General features: G+C 41.7%; 3 protein-coding genes and 1 long non-coding RNA gene across 9 annotated transcripts; 2 read left to right on the forward strand and 2 right to left on the reverse strand.

The window, feature by feature from the left end:
- The first annotated feature begins 531 nt into the window (after nucleotides 1-531).
- Nucleotides 532-3,984, forward strand: LOC148379931 (XK-related protein 8-like). The gene is made up of 3 exons (XM_088366208.1): nucleotides 532-879; nucleotides 1,209-1,396; nucleotides 1,904-3,984. Exons 1-3 carry the CDS (start codon nucleotides 584-586, stop codon nucleotides 2,638-2,640), a joined length of 1,221 nt encoding a protein of 406 aa, XP_088222334.1. The 5' UTR covers nucleotides 532-583; the 3' UTR covers nucleotides 2,641-3,984.
- Nucleotides 3,079-10,584, reverse strand: eya3 (EYA transcriptional coactivator and phosphatase 3). Of its 5 annotated transcripts, XM_088366202.1 has the most exons (19): nucleotides 10,432-10,583; nucleotides 9,081-9,147; nucleotides 8,641-8,740; nucleotides 8,318-8,468; nucleotides 8,181-8,243; nucleotides 8,062-8,116; nucleotides 7,888-7,997; nucleotides 7,486-7,623; nucleotides 7,268-7,353; nucleotides 7,012-7,189; nucleotides 6,782-6,951; nucleotides 6,630-6,713; nucleotides 6,459-6,548; nucleotides 6,325-6,383; nucleotides 6,090-6,250; nucleotides 5,665-5,779; nucleotides 5,472-5,593; nucleotides 5,301-5,401; nucleotides 3,079-5,216 (listed from the first exon to the last, which is right to left on the reverse strand). In XM_088366202.1, the coding sequence occupies exons 3-19, from the start codon at nucleotides 8,662-8,664 to the stop codon at nucleotides 5,136-5,138; spliced, it is 1,788 nt and encodes a 595-aa protein (XP_088222328.1). In that variant the 5' UTR covers nucleotides 8,665-8,740; nucleotides 9,081-9,147; nucleotides 10,432-10,583; the 3' UTR covers nucleotides 3,079-5,135. The 5 variants fall into 5 exon arrangements, with proteins under 5 accessions (XP_088222328.1, XP_088222327.1, XP_088222325.1 ...); XM_088366201.1 differs by having other exon boundaries at nucleotides 6,325-6,548; nucleotides 8,324-8,468; nucleotides 10,432-10,584; XM_088366199.1 differs by having other exon boundaries at nucleotides 6,325-6,548; nucleotides 10,432-10,584.
- On the forward strand, nucleotides 9,494-12,065 carry LOC148379933 (uncharacterized). The gene is made up of 4 exons (XR_015855255.1): nucleotides 9,494-10,439; nucleotides 10,528-10,608; nucleotides 10,701-10,753; nucleotides 10,876-12,065. It is a non-coding gene; the product is annotated as an uncharacterized LOC148379933 (long non-coding RNA).
- On the reverse strand, nucleotides 10,915-18,302 carry LOC148379934 (serine/threonine-protein kinase Sgk1). 2 transcript variants are annotated; one of them, XM_088366207.1, is made up of 13 exons: nucleotides 18,093-18,302; nucleotides 14,818-14,893; nucleotides 14,196-14,271; nucleotides 14,076-14,116; nucleotides 13,935-13,992; nucleotides 13,777-13,860; nucleotides 13,563-13,694; nucleotides 13,379-13,491; nucleotides 13,163-13,286; nucleotides 12,990-13,085; nucleotides 12,749-12,904; nucleotides 12,583-12,672; nucleotides 10,915-12,397 (listed from the first exon to the last, which is right to left on the reverse strand). In XM_088366207.1, exons 1-13 carry the CDS (start codon nucleotides 18,118-18,120, stop codon nucleotides 12,233-12,235), a joined length of 1,239 nt encoding a protein of 412 aa, XP_088222333.1. In that variant the 5' UTR covers nucleotides 18,121-18,302; the 3' UTR covers nucleotides 10,915-12,232. The 2 variants fall into 2 exon arrangements, with proteins under 2 accessions (XP_088222333.1, XP_088222332.1); XM_088366206.1 differs by lacking the exon at nucleotides 18,093-18,302 and adding an exon at nucleotides 15,516-15,733.
- Nucleotides 18,303-19,637: the final 1,335 nt, after the last annotated feature.

Genomic DNA, 19,637 nt, shown 5'->3' on the forward strand with positions numbered 1-19,637 from the left:
CAACATCTTTATCATGTCATATATGTACTGAAGTGAATTACAGGAAGGACATTTTATAAGATCATTTTTCTATTGGATTTATTTTTTTCCCCACTTGTTGACAAGGGTGGAGAATTGCTATACCATGTAAGTATTTATTTAGTGACAGTTAAGATGTGGATTAAAATGTTCAAGGAATTTTGCAAAAAAAAACTTTATTCAACTTGATTAGTTTTTATTAATGAATAGTATCATTGCGTGTATTCATATCCGTGTTTTCCAGCCACACGTTTCTTTCCTGTGTTTTATTATCTGCAACCATTACGTGTGAAGCTTCTTCTGAGTCATGTTTACCGGAAGAGCTCTTGGTAAGCCATTGATCAAGCAATCAATACTAGCAAACAATAATTGGACTAATAAGTTAACACCATTTTAGTGAATTTTGTGAATGAAAGCTAAAGAATGTCAGATTTTTTTTTCTTATCATATTCCTTTAATAGTCCTTGAGGGCAGGGTTTTTATTTAGGGGGCGTGTCCAACGGACTTCTGTTAAGCGACGTGACTTCGAATCAGTCAGTTGGTATGTTGCAGTCCAAGTGGAACCATGAGAGTCTTCAAGTTCTCGAAATTTCTTTGTGTCCTCAATTACGTGAGCCTGGCTTTACATTTGATGGACATTGGGCTGGACATCTGGGCTGTGGTATCTCTGTACCAGGAAGAAGAATACGTCTATCTCGGGGTGTTGATCTTCGTCCTTCTGGGCTCGTCGGTGCTTGTACAGACTTACAGCTGGCTTTGGTATACTTATGATGACTTTGAGAGGATGTCAACGATTGAAAGGTGTCTCAGTCCGAGGCAATTGAAAGTCGTGCACTATTTGCAGCTTGGAGTCTACTTCAGGTTCGTAAGTTTGGATTTCGACGGGATTTGTTTGTGACTTAGGCCGCTTGATTTGAAGTCTGTTCGATTTGCAAGAAAGTGCAAAGTGAGATTTACAGCAATTGTGTTTACCGCCGCTATATTTTCTGGAAGGTGTGTTTCAGCATCTTGGAGTTATGTAATACTTTTTCTTCCCCTCTTTGCACGTCTAGCTCTGTTCTGAAGTTCGAGTTTTGAATCAAGGTGCAAATGAACAACGAACTAATATGAAAGACATTTATTTTTAATCAATATAAATTAACTTTTTTAAAAAAGTGGATTTTTGAGTCTCCATATTTTCCTTTTTCCAGACATGCTGGTCTTGTTGAGCTCACACCGTGCAGGTGCATTACAAAGAACCAAGACTCGGACTCTGCGGTGTACCTGACTCACGACCTCAGCTTGCTTCGACTCTTTGAGGCTTTTTCAGAGAGTGCACCTCAAGTGGTCCTCAGTCTTACCATCATGCTGCAGAGGGGACATGTGGATCCTTGGACAGGTACCACTTCTAATGTTATAGTCACGAGAGACCTGTTCTGTCAGACAAAGCTAAAGTTTGAGCAAATGAAACTCCTCGTCTCACTCGTGCATAGTTTCTTGACACCAAAATGTGCCTAAAGGATTGTTGTTAGATATAAAAATGCACTTTCTATCCAAAATTACCCATTAATATGAATGAAAATGGCATGAAACAATTCAAGTTTTTCTTAAAATGTTTTTTTTTAAGAGAAACTTGAATTGTTTCATGGCATTTTTGCAATTTGTATTTTAATGAAGCAAGAAAATCATTAAATAGAAAGCATACAGTAATGGAATGGGGTGAATAATATCTTGACCACCAGGGGGCAGTAAAAGACAGTATAGTGTTCATTTCTATATTATAATGCCCATTTGAGGACTGTCTGTCTCCATTTTGCAACCTGCCATATTGTGAGAAACTCCGGGCCTTTCAGAAATTCGTGACTAGCGAACCGCCACATTGTAGCATGTCTAATGTCGTCCTCAGTGGTGAAGGCCTCGATCTCGGCTTCAGCCATCGCCTCCAGCTTCTCCATGTACCACCGCGCCCTCCGTTCCTTCCTGCCCGAAAAAGAAAAGCAACGCATTGCCTCGTTTGTCATCTACTTTATCTGGAACCTACTTCTCATCTTCTCCCGTCTGGCCGCCATTGCCTTCTTTGCGTCCGTCTTGCCCTGCTTCATCTTCAGCCACTTCATTTGCTCCTGGATGATCCTCTTCTTCTGCGTGTGGTACTCCAAACCAAAGTTCATGGACAGCCCAAGTGGGGAGTGGCTCTACCAAGCCACCGTGGGCCTCATTTTGTATTTCAACTGGTTCAACGTGGTGGATGAGAAGACTAGATTCAAGACGACGGTGTATCATAGCTTCATCCTGCTCGATACTTCCCTCATGTGCGGCTTGTGGTGCTGGAGAATATACACACAACCCCATTTTGAAATCTCCCTCATGTATGCTTGCATCATTGCCAGCAGTGTGGTCGCACTTTACATCTTTGGACTAATAGTCAAAATACTCTATTACAAGTGCTTTCATCCAAACGTCACAAAAAAGACGCTGAAAGGAGATGTCACGAGCATTCCAGAGAAGGTAGTCATGTTCTCAGCTCACATTGGCGACCGGAGCGCCACCATTGATGATGAAGTGGACAGCACCGTGTCACGAGCCGATGTCAGACGAACCAATAAAAGAATGAGGAAACTGGCGGAGAATTTCTACTCATGACATGTGCATGAACATCACAAGAAACTAGTTCTCCATTTCCAACAAGGAGGATCTATTACCACCTGCATAGTCAGCACTTTTTTTTTTTTTTTTTGAAAGAACCTGTACTGAACTTTTTGCAGACAATCACAAGAAGCAAAATGTTTACAGAACTTGGTTATGAGAATCATTATAATCACAAATAGTGTCGCCATATGAACAATATTAATTTTATTCTTGCCTAAAACATCCACTAGTTTATTAAAATAACTATCTATATTTTTAATTGAATTACTGTCATTCAAATGTATTTATTTAATGTATTGCGAACAAATACAAGCCGTGAAAATATTCCAAGACAATACTCAGGGTATTTACAATGTATTGACAATATTAATTTTATTCTTGCCTAAAACGTCCACTAGTTTATTAAAATAACTATCTATATTTTTAATTGAATTACTGTCATTCAAATGTATTTATTTAATGTATTGCGAACAAATACAAGCCGTGAAAATATTCCAAGACAATACTCAGGGTATTTACAATGTATTGACTTTATCAGATAAACAGAAAATCTTTACAGATATCTGTTGAGGTCCTAGATAGCTACGGTGGTCTAAAAGACCCCCTTGAATGAGATGATTTAGAAAAAAAAAAAAAGCTTTGAATAACATTGAACCGTCAACATTGTTTACTTTAAAACAGACATGCAGTTTTATCACAGAATTGTGTCATGTATCAGAAATAGTAGAGCCATTTTGTCAATTGTACATAAAGTGAACAAAAACAATACAAATGTTTTGTTCAATTTGTTTACCGCATTGTCGTTTCGAGCCGGTAATACTATGTATTACTTCTTGATTGTCTCCAAGCCAAGATGTCACAACAACCAATAAATGTAATTAAATCTATTTAACAGTAATACAGAGCACACACACAGGAGTCGAGATTATTTTTTTCCTCGAGTACATTTAAAACAAAAGGACAAATTTTCCCCCAAAAAAGAGCAATTTAGGATAACAATACATAGTTACGAGGACTAAACAAAAACGTACACATTTCCCTTTGAGATTATGCATACAGATGGTTAAAGGCACAATATAAATATGCAAAACAAAATGAAGAAAACACTCAAAATCCACATTCTTAACGATCCAAAAGCTGCGAGTGAGTAAAGACGAAAACCTTCAGGCTCAGAATTGTTCAGTCATCATGTCGTGCGGACCAAGTTGCCCCCCCCCTTTAGTGTCAAACTAACGCGCAATAGAAAAATGTATTGCACATCCACCTTTGATCTGCTTTGTACCGATTGAATGACGATGCATTGTATTCTCCAATATAAAGCATATTTTCAAACATAAAGCAACATTTCTCAAGATGCTTTAGTATTTTTTTGGTAAATATTTGGTTTGACATTTAATTGCATGAATGAAGCACTGCTGACAATAATTGTGTACGTGTGTGTGTGTGGGGGATCAAATCAATAATCATCCGAGTGGAGTCCCAAAATGTGACTTAGATAATTATTTACAAGGGTCACATTCTTATCTACTTATTTAAACAACAAATGTCAACCAATGCTTGAATTTAATACCAAGTTCCATATGGGAACACTCTTGAAGGACACTTGAGCTTGTGCTATGCAGAATATTTTATCAATATTGTAAATGCGGGAAAACATTTTTTTTCTCCCCCCTCTCAAAAAGTGAATGAAATTTCAGCTCATCTGAAGTTGCACCATTTCAACAGGCTCGAAATTTTTGTTACTAATATGAATTGATTGTATAGAAATGTGTGAGGCTTCCTTCTTATATTTCAAATGTTGCAGTTGGAGATAAAAACTAATGAGCAAACAGATGATCAATAACAGTGAACCCCTGTATAGTCGCAATTCGGTATTCCCGGATTATGTTAAAGTAGTTGAGGGGTAAAAAGAAAAAAAAAATAGTGCTTTTCCGCCATCTTTGTGTCAAGTAACTAAGGTTTAGTGAGTTGAGGAGTTTCATTGATGCAAATAGTGCTTTTGTGGCAATTTAAAGCAATTGTAATCCATTCTGGGGGAAGGGGGGGGGGGCAATTCCATTTTTTTTCCTAGCAGGGGTTCACTGTATTTGTTATCAAACTGAGTGCAAACAAAACGAGTGCAAACGAGCCCAGAAATAAATGTCGGATGAAACATTTTGAATGCAAACACCACACACATGAAGCAAAGGCTATTTAGTCATTTGAAATCAAGGAGGGAGACGTCCGAATGAATACAATTGTTTTTTTTTTAACTGTGGCGAGATTAGCTGCCAAAGAATAGGGAGTGCTGGCCACAAGGACATTAAAAGCAGCCGAATGGACGCCGAGTCCGTTCCTAACAGTTGGCTCCAACTCAGTCCATATTGATCATCTGTCAGCGAGCCCGCAGCTGTCTGTAAATACGCAGCGTTGGGAGGCGCAGAGGATTCTTGATCTGTGTCCGTCCACAAAAAATAACTGGCTGCTGGAGTTTTCTCCTTGAATGCCGTTTACAAGAAGTCCAGTTCCAGCGCTTGGTGCAGGGAGACCAGGTCGCCGTGAGCGGAGATCCGCCAGAAAGGCATGTTGTGCTATGTAGGGCGACAAAAATATTAAGTTGAGCTTGGACGGCACTAACTTTTTCTGCTTTCCACTTATAACTGAAAAAAATGTACCTGTTTTGCTGCAAACTCTTCATCGCGCCCGTCGCCTATGACAACATAAGTGACTTTCTTCCCGAAGCGAGAGACGATCCTCTCGAAGCAACTTTCTTTACCTGCAAGCAAAAGTCAAAATTGATCGACAGTACTACGGTCATTGACAACGTGGGCTGTATTTAGCTGTACCTATTTTTGTGGCGCTGTAGATGTTCTCTATGGGGAAAACATCTCCCAGGCCATAGAGCAGCACTTTAGCCAGCGCTGGTACCAGCTGAGTTGTGGTGACCAAGACGTTAACACACTTCCCCCTGTTGGTGGAACAAACTATTATTTATAACTAACTTTTGTTTTTTTTGGAGGGAGATCAATTAAAGCAGACCTGGCCTGAATGAGGAGTAGAGACTTTAGCGCTGTGCTGAGCCAGGAGTCGGTCACGTTTTCGATATCAGACTGAAGCCGTAGAAGCAGCTCCCTTTTCACTGGACTTAGCAGGCCTGCAGAAGTGCAGCATTATTTAAAGTCATATTATTGTTTTAATCATCATCTCTGTGTAGTTTCTAAATTTAAATTTTGGCGTAAGCAAACAGTGGAAAAACAAACACTTTCTATTTATCAGAACTGAAACATGTTTGATGTCCAAAGTCTGACTTTATTTGCAACGGTAAAAAAAATAGGTATTGTGCGCCCTCTGCTGATCACAAACAGAATTGCAATCAAATTAAGTATTTTGAAAAATATTATGTATAGAATTAAACTGGAATTTCTTGAGTAAATAAGGAAGGGGGGTATTTTGCGCCAGCTCACCTCCCACATTTCCCTTGTAGCTGTTGTAAATCTCTTTTAGGCGGCGGTAGCGAAAGGCCAGTTTCCGCATCCACTCCACACCTCCCTGGACGCCTGTAGCGGCTCCTGCCGCTCCTCCGCCGCTGGGGCCGTTAAATCCGTCCGCCAGGAAATTGTAATTACTAAGAAACAGGGGACGAGTCAAAAATCCGTCCTAATAATCAAAAATATTTTGGCATGGTTTGACGAAAAGCACCTTAAGTCTTGCCCGTTGTCGTCCGAGGCGACATCCTCAACGTGGACTTGGTCGCAGTCCTGAAAGCAGAACTCGTTGTTATAAATTGTATTCTGTATTGGGTTAGTTGCGGTGATTTGAAATTGTGACATTACCTCTAAGTCGTTGAAGAACAGATGGTTGTCGGCCAACTCAAAAATAAACTCTTCCATCTGCAAGCCCAAATTCAGCATGCTCGCTGGGTCCTAATGTTGTAGGGCAAAAAAAAAAAATTAAAATACAGAAGACATCTTGGCTATTTTTATTAATTATTTACATCGCCATACCTTGCCAAACTTTTGCGCAAAGGAGCCTGTGAGAAGTGAGTGGAATATAATAATGGTCTCATCCAAATCCCACAGAAAGATACGCTAAAAAAAAAAGGTAATTATTGACATTGCTGTCATCTTAAAACATTGACTTTGACTAGCATGATTACCTCCAGGTCATTTTCAGTAGGTGGAGAGCTGTCACACTTTTTGGCCTTTCCTTTCGCTTTTCCCATCGAGTTCCTGCGTCCCACCTCATCTTGGTCTCTGGCTCCAGCAGGATGTGACACGCTGGTGGGCAGGGCGGCCCCCGCTGGGAGATTCTCCGGCGGGGACGCATCTGAAAGAAAGACGGTGGTGTAAAGTCGAAGTCGATGAGAGGTGAGGTAGCAAAACGTACCTCTGGGAGGTAATGCGGCCGAGGCGGCTTCTTTGGACTTCACGGCCGAGTACACGGCCCCTCCCACGGCGGCTCCGTGGTCGTCACTGTTGGGTAGGCCCGCGGGCACGTAACTGGAAGGCAGGCTGTAATACTGCGAGAACTGGCTCTGTCCCAGCGAGTTGTAACCGCTAAATTCCTGAGGAGGTCCCAACAAAAAAAATTGATCTAGAATGCTGACATTAAAAAAAAAAAAATAAAAAAATCCATGACCTACTTGGAGAGCTACCGTGGTGGCTGCTGTGGTTGCAGCTGTAGCTGATGGGATGTTGGAGTACACACTGGATGTTGTGAAACTTGAGCCTTGAGAGGAACGTACATGTGTGTCAGTCAAGGTGACAGGAAAGAGGAAGTCACATGGCCATCTGACCACAGGAGAATGCTCTCCTCAAGAGTGGGACAGCATTGTCCTGAGCAAGTGATGCTGCAGCTTGCCTTGGCTGGGGTATGAGTAGTGCAGCTGACTTGGCTGGCTTGAGGTATATGTGGTGCTGAAGCTGAGAAACCCAGGCTGGCCACCAGAGGGCGCCTCTGGCAGACCTGTCTCTGTTTTTATGCCTGGCCACATAGCACCTAAAGACGAACAGATAGGAAAAGCAAAGAAGGAAAGAAGCAGCAAGAGGGTTATTGGAGACGGCGAGGAGTTTTTTGAAAGACAAAAAAAAAATTCCTCCCGTCAAGCTGTGGCTTTGGTGTTTTTTTGGGAGCGGGGGGGGGGGGAAAAACCCAAAAGCAAATCGATTCCACAGTGCAGAAGCAGAGTGCGGCGACTAAAGCGAGGTGATGGCGTGTTTTTAGTGAGCAGATCGGTAGAAAGGAAGGACAAAATGGGCTAACCGAAGGGCGGGAGGCCATACGTTTGGCCTGTCTGTGGAAAAGATGAATACACGGCAGACTGAGTCAGCGGAGGGAAGGCCACCGGGCTGGGGTATGATGTCACCACAGAGCTAAAAAAAAAAAATGCAATTACTGTAAAATACTGACAAGAACTTTTTAATGCTGTGTACTCACTTGCTTCCTTCGTAGACCTGCTGGGTGTATTCGGACCCGGCTGTTGCGTCTGTGGCTGTAAACACAACACAAGCATCAGTTTGACTCGCACTCCGATCAGTAAGTGATATCGTTCATACCCGAGTGTGCGTACGAGTTCAACTGTGGTGCCGCTCCGATATCTCCTTCAGTCGCCCGATCTCCTGCAATCCGAAACATCCTTACTCAGCAGTTATTCTTCTGTCCATTTACATCTTTCTCCATATCTTTTACTCACGTGTACCGAGTTGGGAGATGGACAGGGCAGAGTAAGAGCTTCCCTGCTCCGACGGAGCTAGCACAGCGCCAGGGCTTCCATCTTCTCCCAAATTATTATTACTTTGCTCTTTCTCCAGTCCATTGTCTACTTCAAGCTTGGCTTTCTTTGCCTGTGCCCCGAAAGAAAGCATTATATCTCATTCTGGCAGGAAAAAGCTCACAAGATGCTTTCAGAAACAAGAAATGTATTTCCAAAGAACAGTTTGTGGCGAAATGAGGGGAAAGAGTCAGTGCAGGACGGCCCAATTTTAAATCATTAGTCATTAATGCGGGCACACTTACCGGCAGCTCCTGCGAGTCATCCATTTTAGCGGCAGAGCGACCCGACAAGATAGCGCGCCGTCACAGCCTAGTCTCTGGACTCGGGAGTTCTGTGCGGACCCTGCTTCAACAAAGGGTCGAAGAGACCATTGAAAATGTGGATTGAAGTGACGCCTTATGTAGTTTTTGCCCAATACAAAACTCTCCCCTCCCCTTGATAAGTAAACACACATGGAAGCGCCACCCCCCGACGAGGAGCCCAGGAAGTGGGGCGTCTGGGTCACCTATCCTGCACGGGACCTACAGGTGAGGCAGGTGTGACTGCCCGCCACGCTCGTGCTTAGCGTGGGATTAGGGAAGCGTGCCGCCTTACATGTGACCTAACTCGCGTAAAACGAAAACATTCTCGCTCAGGTGGACGCTGCCGGTGCAAATGATGCCCCCGGGGGATAAGATCTAACCTTGTTTCATCGCTCGGCTCGCTTAACCGGCCTTTCCCCGTCAAAGTAGGCGACGTGGAACGTGTATCTGACATAATGTGGACACAGAAGATGAAAATAGGTCAGACGGCAAATTCAACACCACACCAACGCGTGAGGCAAATCAAAAGTGTGCCACTGTCCGATGGGAAGCATCTGTCAGCTTATACAAGATTTATACACGCGAACTCAACACCTGGGAAAGAACAGGCGGCCACCGAATTTATTGACACACTTTTGAGATGCTAAGACCACGGCTGTATACTTTTCTGGCCGCACTAAACAAATCGTATACTGACCTGTACTTAATTATTGGGTTAAAAAAACAACAGGAACAACTTTATTTCCAGTAAATGAATAATTAATATAAAAATGCTCTTTATGCATGCAATAAATTAGTTTGTGTGATAGGCTCGATAATTCTCTTTTTATTTTGTATTCAATAATTAATTTTTAGACAAATATGTGCAGTAATTATGTTCAACAGTGAGTGTTTGTCGTGGGGAAGATTTTTATGTGATATGACATAAAGAAGTGTTGTTACCAGCTAATAACAATGTAACACCGTATTCATACATTAGTCATAATGAAACAAAACAACAACAAAAGTTTTATTATCTGATGTCACATTTATGCCGTGTTAGTGTTATTCCACACGTTTTTTTGAACCTCTGCATAAGCAATACTGCAAAAAAAAAAAAGCTTTTATCGCGTTATGACCCATTTTAGTTCGGACCACATCTGCACCACCCATCTCTCCATCATCGCTTTGCATTTTGCAAATCAAGGAGCATTTAATCGTTATCAGCAGGAACCAGCAAATAACCCAGCCGAGATGAGAGAAGTCTCTGAAGGTGAAACGGCACCAGACTAATTCCTGAAACGCTACCTCTTTAACGTCGATTTAAGGGTCGGTAATAACAACATATGGCCACGATCAGTTTGTTTACAAATGATCGAATGTTATGATCAGCTCGAATGGCTCATATTTAAAGCGCGTTAAGCTACGACCGTTGTTAGCGATTCACTCACGCGCTTAGTAAAGTTTCACAAATAGCAAAACCGAAAGCATTCTTATTTATATTTAAAATTAATTGTCCATATTAGTTAATGAGCGATACGATCGTCAGACTGGCAATGAGATGATGAGTTTTGCACGGGCATAAAAGTTTTCTGCTCCAGACATTAGTCGGGTTCGGCCGCCATAGGAGCGGATACCGAAATGGCAGCGTGCGAAGCATCCCAGTCCTGCTGCCGCAGCAAAATTCGTCAAGCCGATTGGGGAAAAAAACAACGCATTATATTGGCACTGCAATCAGTAAACCAGTCTTACCATTTAAGGTGAGAAGTCACAACGCTAACATTTATGAATCTCCAATTGAATCCAAAGTGTAAAGCTTTGTCTTTGAAACGGAGCACTATTTTGCAGGAAGTTGGCGTTGCTGCGCAAGATGCGCATGCGCACATTGGCGATTCACATGTTTTGCGTCCCCAGGTGCCTTGTCGACAGGTGAGGAAATGTTTACTCACTCCTGCATTGTTTCCCAACCTTTATAAAACCAAAGCATATATTTATTTTAATTTTCTCTTATTTGATCACAGGTTAATTGCAATCCAGTTGCAGAGCATTTGATTGTTTATTACTACATTCACTGGTATGTAATAACGATGATTATGTTGTCATTAACAGGTACAACTTAATAAATATTGTATTTGTTGTATATAAATAAACTTTGGAAAATTGTACCACTAAGTATGTGTATGTTTGTGCTTGTAGGCAAAAGAAAATTGATGAATCAATATGACAACGACAACATTGGTGTTCAGGTAAGAGATTTTATTTGGAATTGGACATTTCAATATTTAAGTAGATCATGTAAATTACTTTCATCGTACGGTAACAATAGCAGGAAAAATAAATACACACTGAAATACAAAATTACAACTTCCAAATATGGAAGAAATGATGTGGAACTGTGCAGTAATTTTTTTCAGCAGGCTTTAAAATACACCTCTTACATGCATCTAAAATGCATGGGCAATAAATCATCCATTTTCAACAACATAACCCAACTTCATACATTACTATTCCCATTCTGTTGTAAGATCCGTCGATAAATCCTCCATCAAAGCCAATGGGATTTTATTGCACTTTAAGAACCCTATTAAGCAGAAGGCTTGTGGCTAATGCCAAAGTCTGCTCCATCCTATTGTTCCTAGTTAATGAAGCACTTAAATAAATCAAGATTTCTACTGCAGGGAACAACAGGTAATGGAAAAGAGATATGTTCTGTACACGCAGTATACGTGGGTCAGGCCGCCTTGGACAGGCACAAAACATTCACAGTTTCTCTCTCTACGTGATGCACACAGTATATATACAAAGACATCTTTCGTATAGTTTGGAGCGTTTATGCTAACAATGATTGATATATGTATTGTTGAGACCGGTTATTGCTGGTGGAATCACATATTCCAGATCAAATAATATATGGCATAACATATACATATATATTGTTGTTCAATAAATATAGTTTTCATTAAATCTATGGATAAATATCTAGATACACAGTACACACTGGGAAATGTTAATGTACACATTTTACAAAGTGTGTGTGTGTTTATGGAAATATAGATTTTGAAAATGTACATCTATAGGAGTTTTCATTCTTGTTAAATTTGGTCCAAAGAGATGATATTTTTCTTGACCCATGTTTCTACATGTGCATTAACATGAAATCAAATTGCATAATGGACTTTGATGATTTCAGTTCCAACATAAAGTTTATGCGATCGTGGAATGAAGGCAGCACCTCGGACGGCTCGTGTGCCCCTGTCAAAGGTCGAGTGGAATCGTAGTTGACTCTTGCAGGAGCCGTCCCGATTGCTTTTTAAACATCAGGCACTTCTCATCGTCACATCAGGAGCTGTGTGGTCCTGTAGCGGAACAGTACTTGGCACACTTAGTTTGCTAGAGGCAGAAGCTTTGGGCCATTGATTATGGAAGTCCATCTCAGTACACGAGTCATGTAAAACGAGTTTGACCCTCAGTACGTCCCTTGTAGACACGTGAGGTCCCGCTGTCAGAAACAAAACTCAATCCAGAGCTTGTCGTTTCAGAATGATACTGGCATTCACAAAAAGGAATGGTCTGCTGGAGGCCCGTAGGAAAATCCCGGGAATGCCCCCGCTGCTTCTTTGATACTGCCGGTCACGCTGAAGGTGTCATTGCACAGGGAGGAGGACACAGGCAGGTGGGTGAACTCGGGGTCAAAGTGGCGCAGGTCTGTGGGGCCACTCTGCAAAAGCAAGTAGGAAATGTCATGTTTAGAAGTTGTTTTTAACCAAAACAAAACCAGCGCCTCTAGTGGTTGTAGTCAGGTATTGCACTCTATTCTTTTTTTCAGGCGATATGAATCCCAATAAGCAGAATTCGTAACAATAATTTATATCGATTCCTACTGCAATGTTTAGTTGAACCTACCACAGAGGGAATAAAGGGTGGCGTGATCTTCTTGGCCATCAGGTCGTCCCAGTTGATAGGTGAGAAGAAGGAATGGTACTTCAGTTCAAGCTAGAGAGAGAAAAATATATAAATTATTCCACGTGTCTTTACAGCAATTGTAATAAATTCAGCTTTGCCTACTTACAAAATCATCCTTAACCCCCAGCCTCTTGGTACGATCCTTCTGCAGGAGCCCCTCGAGCAGCTCTCTTCCCGAGTTGGACACATTGGGTTTGAGTATAGGAGCCTTGTGCAGGATGTTGTTGTACATCTCAGCTGTGTTGCGGCTGTAGAAAGGAGGCTGCAAAAAAAAGTTAGGAGGACACGTTTAGTTTAATCCAACACATGGATGAGAAAGGAGCTATAATGTCCCACTTTCAACTTACAAGTCCATAAAGCATTTCATAGAGTACAGATCCCAAACACCACCAGTCAACTGTGCGGTCATAGGCCTGCTTCTGGAGAACCTCAGGAGCCAAATACTATGAAGATTAAATACAAGAGTTACTTCGTTTGTCACATTGGTTGATGGAGCATAATCTATGGACTTGGATTGTACCTCTGGTGTCCCGCAGAAAGTTGTTGTTGTGCCGTTGGGTTCAAGACCTTCCTTGCAGAGACCGAAGTCCGTGAGGACAATGTGGCCTTGGGAGTCTATCAGGATGTTCTCGGGCTTGAGGTCCCTGTGAGGAAAAATGAGAAAGATACAAGTTAAAAAAATGCTTTCTTATAGTTGTCCACAGGAGGGCGCTGTTGGTTGTTTCTTAATCATTACCTGTACACAATATGCAGTGAGTGGAGGTAGCCCAGTGCACTTGCAATTTCTGCAGTGTAAAATCTGGCCCGGGGTTCCAGAAAGACTCTTTCTCTCTGAAGATGGTAGAAGAGCTGAAAGGACAAAAGATGTTAACTTCAAAAGCAAACATCTGTGATTTAGGTCGAGATCAGGTGAGGCGTACCTCTCCGCCGTTAACGTAGTCAAGTACAAAGTAAAGCTTGTCAGTAGTCTGGAAGGAGTAATGCAGCCCCACGAGGAAGGGATGCTTGATGTTCTTCATGAGAACGCTACGTTCAGCCATGATATGCTTTTGCTGGAAACAGTAAAAAAAAAAGCATGATTAAAACAGAATATATATTCATACACAAGACCTTTGAAAATGTAGAAAACTGTACCTCTTTCTTCTTCAGGATAATTTTTTTCTGCAGCACTTTGACAGCATAATATTTGGTGGACTCCTTGTGTCGTGCAAGCAGAACCTGGATCAGAGCAAATGCACGTTAGCGTCAAGGGAAAATAATCTAAGAAAAAGGCATCACAAATAAAAAATTACCTTTCCAAAGCTGCCTCTGCCGATAATCTTGAGGTAGTCGAAATCGCAGGGTTTGATCCTACAGAAGCGAGTTATACAGGATTAGGATTTTGCAGAGAATTTTAATTTTAGCAATCGTAATTGTAAAAATCAAGTACTTACTGAGTGTCCTCAGCGAGTGAACTTTGTGAAATTTGGAACTCCTTAAAGAAAGGAACGAATAAATGTTAATAGTGTTCACAAGGAAAAAAAATGTATGAGACAGTGAGTATTTCTGCTTACCCTTCTTTCAGCAAGCTCACGTTCAACCTCTTCATTCTGATTCTCATCAATCTTCAGGAAGTTGTTGACCTCAACGCTAGAAAAAAAAAAGGGATCATTTTATTTTCTGCTTTTCAACATTACAATGATGCATTTAAAGAGCAATTCTGACATTAGCGTGCACTTGCTGTCGAGTGAATGAACTGTTAGACGGGTCAAGTTTACAACAGGTGCCTCGGCGTTAAACCGTCTGAGCAAAAGCTTAAGTGTCTGACCCATGACGAGGCAGCTCTGCAAGGACGCAGCTAGTTGCCCTTTTTAGATACAGAGCTTTTGATTTTTTACACAATACCAGACCCTGATCTAATGACCAAACCCGCTAATTTAATTAACATTATGTTTTAATTTGATTATAGGTTTGTGGACACCGTGTACAGGTGATTAAGCAGTGGGGTGGATTGTTACAGGCTCACCATAAAAGGCCTATTCTTACCCTGGCTTCTTGGAGCCAGATTAAGGCTTTCACAGAATGTTCTAGGGTGGCAGATTAGATTGGCCAGTGATCTAAATGGGGTAAGAAATAACTACAAAATGCTCCTTGGGTCTAATTTTCATTTGTATGCAAATCATATTGTTTACTCACTGTTGGCAGATATGAGGGGTGGACACCAACTTCTGGATGAAATCATTCAATCCCATTTTTCTCTCCTTGATGAAAGCTGGAAAGTGGAAACAAAGGAAGCATGAAGTTAAAACATCTCATGAGGTACACATCATAAGATGTATATTGAAAATGCTGCGATAGTTGTTTCTGATTCGTCTTTATAAAGGTAGACTTCGATTTTGCAATGCTCTGGCAAGGTGAGCGTGTGGACAATAGACAAAGGACATACTTAAGAGTGAACAAAAGAGCTTTTATTCCTGTGAAAATGGAGAAGGAATAAGTGCGATAATCCGTTGTGTGCGAGTTCCAAAAATCCCTTTATAGGACAGATTTGCGCCATTGGAACTCTTAATACTGCTGCGGGTTTATTCGTTACGCAACCTCTTGGGTCACTCAGTCATCGGTGGCAGCCAACAAAAGATTTTCCATCCCCAAAAAGTCTTGATCCACTCAAGAAACTACAATTGTACGTTATTTAAAATGTATTCGTTTGATGGGTGCGACGCGTAATTGCGCGTAAAATACCAAAGCGCAATTAAGAACACGTCATCATCCAACTAGGTAAAACAAGAACTATGCTGAGTATTGAAGACACCGACAGAAAACTCACAATTGAATAAAAATAGGTTAAATAAAAATACATGACGCGGCGTGATGATACGATTTTGGTCGCTTACCGGTGAGAACAGCAACAATCCCCCTCATTTTGCAGTACGTGAGGTCGCATCCCGCTTCAGTCACAGCCATGTTGAGACGTAGTTAAAAAAAATAGCCAAAATAATATTTCCTCTGTGATAATCTCAAAATCAAATGGCACCACCTTGCTTCGTTCCAATTACGCACGCAGAATTAAAGCGAACTCGCTCCGCTCGAACTTGGCAAATGCCGACTCGGGACGGCCACTGTATTTATATAAAACACGTGGTACGGCTGGTGACGCCCACTCACGTCACGACCGTCGCCTTGACAACCGGTCGGGGCGTGACGTCACGGGATTCCACTGCATCTTTACTTGGTGGCTAATGACGAGCTCACTGCAGAGGAGGAGGAAGATGTGGGAGTGTGAGGATTTCTTCCTCCTCATTTCTGCCAATTGGAGGCTGCCATAGTGCAGCAAAAAAAATAAAAAATAAAATAAATAAAATTGAATATGTGCCTGTGGAGAAGCACTGGAAATTCTTAAAACACATAAGGTCCATTGCATCCAACCCAAATAGCAGAAAAGCAACGCACAGTTAATATTTTTATTGATGCATCTCCCGTTTCCTCAACCATGAGGTCAAGGTGACTTTACCAGGCAAGCGGATTGATTAAAATTCAGAGAAATGAGACATGACGCCATTGCTCTTCTAAGCCCCCCCGGCCGGCAACGATGGGTCCATCTGTTGTGGATGTGGTCCACTAACCTTGTAAGTTACATAAGTGTGCCGTTATGCAAATCGCCATCTGAGCTTGAGGGGGGGTATAACATATCTGCCTTCCAAACTAGCCAGTGAGTCATTCTGTTTTTTTGGAGGTGTGAGCATTCATGTGCCAATGGAGAATCCCTTGTGGTTTTCTTTTTTTCCGTTTTGCATGTGACAGCCATGCATTCATAAACGGCATGAGGCCAAAAGTACTTGTGTCATGGAAAGCGGAAGTCAAGTGCTCATTCTGACCTTAAAAAAAAAAAAAAAAAACTAAACGCACTTACAGCTGCAGTCGTGCCGAAAGACAATCTACCAGCGCAAACACGCGGCTCTGTTTACACAAAGAATTACGTCAGATGGGGATATCGTGACATCGATTCTCTTCTAGTCTTTCTCGCCTCATTCCTTTTAATTCTTCACATGGAATGTCGTCCATGGATGACGACGATGATGAGACAAAACAATTGGTTTCCGCTCACTGACTTGTAAAGTCGGCAGCAGGGTGCCAATGCAGCGTCATGGCAGCCGCAACACAATACACCATGCCAGTAAATTGAACAAAGAAAAGAAATGGAAACTCTCTTTCCCGCAATAAGTGTGATGAATTAGTGTTAGGCAACAGAGCTGGAAAAAAAACAAATCAACTGGGTGTTTTAGCCAAGCCTTGTGTGCTAGCTGTTATTTGTTTTGTTTGCTAATCCAATAAGGTTCTGTACTAGGTCAATATTAGAATGAAGCCAATTTACTGTGAAAACATTTGGGGGTTAAACAGTTTCAAATTTCCATCTGGAAAGGCGCCGTTTTTTAGTCTACAGCTAAAATAATATTTTCCATTTCCCTATTGTAATACTTTTGAGAGAAGCATCTTCTCTGTGCTTGTTAATAGTCACATGCCACGTTCACAAAAACCTTCCTGTTCCATCTTGTGACTGAAGCGTGATGCTCCACTATCACTTCCCGATGAGAAGATTACCATGTTGGCGTATTAATTGTGTTTATAAGACGGCAGAAGGTAGCGGAATGAGTCACGCAAGCAGGCAAACCCGACTGCTGGCTAATGACTACTAGCATGGTCAGTTAATACCAGCAGTCTGTTTGCACGGTGCAGGAACCATCACGCGCCTCCGTTTTCACGCCCACGCAGTCACGACAGAGATGTTCGCCTGCTTAAAATCTCCCCACCAGCACCAGCTCGCTTCTGTTTTTCTTTTCTATTAGTCTCGCATATTCGGGAAACACAAGCGAAATCCAGCTCAGTCCAGTTACAATTATCTCCTGGGGCCGTGACTGGAATCACACTGTGTTTGTTTCCCCTTTTGAATTCCAGAGTAGGAGATAACTGTGTCCATTTCCATGGAGACGATGTGGAAAATGCTTTATCTTGTTTGGTTGATTTGATCAGACGTGAGTGGCATCACTTTAAGAAAGCAAAGTCTGATAACAAATGTGGCTAAACCAACAAAAAAAAAAAAAACACAGCTTCTCCCAAAAAAAAAATTGACTACTCATTAACAAGACAACAAAATTTTGGATGTCTATCTGCAAACAACAAAAATGGCTTCCAACCACATCGGCCACTTGTTGCGAGGCAAACTCCCCCATCAATCTCAAATGGTTGTTGACAAATGATGACATCATCACTAAAATAATGCTGGCATCATCCATATCACATTTTTAAGTCCTTCTGTATAAAATGAGATGACGAGGCAAAATAAACTGGACAGTGACTTGGCAAAAAAAATAAATAAACAAGTCGCACATCTCAAGCTGCACGATCACGTGCGTTGGTTGCATGGAAGCATCCAATCCAATTACCCAGACAGCAAATCAAAGGTACCGCCTTACCTATGATGGATTTCTTGCCAGTCTTCATCTCTTTTTTTTCCAGTAAAATATCAGTGGCAGGAAATTTGTGTGCAGCACAGCATCCAGATCCAGATATGCGACCGCAGCCCGCATCCACGTACACCTCCCTTCTGTATCTCTCTCTTCCTTTCAATAGCCGCAGTGGATTAGAAAGTGGTCGATTTAAAGGCAAACAACTTCACCCTTTCCTTAGACAATCGTGTCACTGACACCGAAGATCTGTGACGCACCTCTTGCTCAACCAAAATCCTCCACCCAGGAAGAAAACAAAAAAAGCAGGTGTCTGGTTACGGCTCCCATGAGTGGAGGAGTCCCGCAGGGAAACTACTAACTAGTCTCCATGACAAGGAAAAGCCACAGGAGGAAAAGCAGGGAATAGACTTGGAGCTATTTAATTGGCCACAGTTGCACTTTTTAATGCTCTCCACTCATCAGCATCCAATATCTTCAATTCCTCGGAGGTGTATTTAGAGTAAATGATCGAGTGTGACAAGATGATTGCTGCAGGATGCAAGTAAGGACATGTCGGAAAGGCGGTTATTGACATTATTAGTGTGCTTCTTCTCCAATTATCTGTGACAAACAAGCAAACTATTTGAAAAAAAAAGGTCTTCGGTCGGTCATTTTTTGCCATGTGGACATTAAATTCTGTTCTTTAATCATGAAGTATTATTTATCTCTATTTTCCATCGCTACCACAGCAAATGAAATATTTTCAAACGTCAACAATGCTAATCAGATCATGAAAACCAAATGACTTCCTTCCTTCCTCTCGGCCTGAAACAAAATACCCAGTGAAAATACTTCAACGGTAATTACTGTATGTATTCACGTGTCTCCTCTCTGTTTCCTGTCTAGCCCCCTTTTGTGTTCCTCAAGGCCACTGAATGTTGAGGGAGGACAAAGCCTTTGTCTTTGTTGGCAGGTGAGTGGAGATGAAGGATTGAGTTCACGTTGTCTGTACAGTAGGTCACCGAGTCTTAGCTATCTTTAACCTGATTAGCCGCCGCTCATGCTGGATTTAGATCCATCAGGTGGGCCTCCGTCAACGTCGGCCATTTTTGTCCCTGTGACGTTTTGACAGTTGACTTTTACGATAAAGAATTTTTTTTTTTAATGGCTATGACCAAAAAGCAGAACGCTGGTGATGTCAATGAGTCACAGCCTTGATGTAAAAATATCGTGATGTTTATCTCGGACCAATCACACGGAAGCTGATGCGGAAATCTAGTGAGGGAGGAGACGAACGAAAGAAAGTTTAACTCAGTCGTCAAAATGGGATCACTTCCTTCGTGAACGTAATGAGTACGCACAATTCTAGTGGACTATTGTAACGCGTCCGGCAAGTTCACCCCCATTGACAGAGCAGGATGGAAAATGTATTGTACTAAAATAGCCACCATGTATTTCACAGAAATCCTCCCCAGGCCTAAAAAAGTTAATGACTCACATTGCGTCAGATCAAAAAGTCGTCAATCGTTCGTCTTACGTGAAACCGCCCCTCATATATAACATCGCCATCTG

The sequence above is a fragment of the Syngnathus floridae genome, chromosome 21 (assembly GCF_059516105.1).
Source record: "Syngnathus floridae isolate MCC-2025c chromosome 21, RoL_Sflo_1.0, whole genome shotgun sequence".
Taxonomy (NCBI): domain Eukaryota; kingdom Metazoa; phylum Chordata; class Actinopteri; order Syngnathiformes; family Syngnathidae; genus Syngnathus; species Syngnathus floridae.

Excerpts from the sequence above, each read along its gene's own strand:
- LOC148379934 (XM_088366206.1), bottom strand. The coding sequence starts at position 15,585 with ATGGCTGTGACTGAAGCGGGATGCGACCTCACGTACTGCAAAATGAGG. Across the intron at positions 14,117-14,195 it reads GTGAGCTTGCTGAAAGAAGG|GAGTTCCAAATTTCACAAAG; the intron begins GTAAGCAGAAAT and ends CCTTTCTTTAAG. Across the intron at positions 13,695-13,776 it reads TTATCCTGAAGAAGAAAGAG|CAAAAGCATATCATGGCTGA; the intron begins GTACAGTTTTCT and ends TACTGTTTCCAG.
- LOC148379931 (XM_088366208.1), top strand. The coding sequence starts at position 584 with ATGAGAGTCTTCAAGTTCTCGAAATTTCTTTGTGTCCTCAATTACGTG. Across the intron at positions 880-1,208 it reads CAGCTTGGAGTCTACTTCAG|ACATGCTGGTCTTGTTGAGC; the intron begins GTTCGTAAGTTT and ends TCCTTTTTCCAG. Across the intron at positions 1,397-1,903 it reads ACATGTGGATCCTTGGACAG|TGGTGAAGGCCTCGATCTCG; the intron begins GTACCACTTCTA and ends TGTCGTCCTCAG.
- eya3 (XM_088366199.1), bottom strand. The coding sequence starts at position 8,664 with ATGGATGACTCGCAGGAGCTGCCG. Across the intron at positions 8,117-8,180 it reads GAACTCGTACGCACACTCGG|CCACAGACGCAACAGCCGGG; the intron begins GTATGAACGATA and ends TTGTGTTTACAG. Across the intron at positions 6,251-6,324 it reads GACAACGGGCAAGACTTAAG|TAATTACAATTTCCTGGCGG; the intron begins GTGCTTTTCGTC and ends CCTGTTTCTTAG.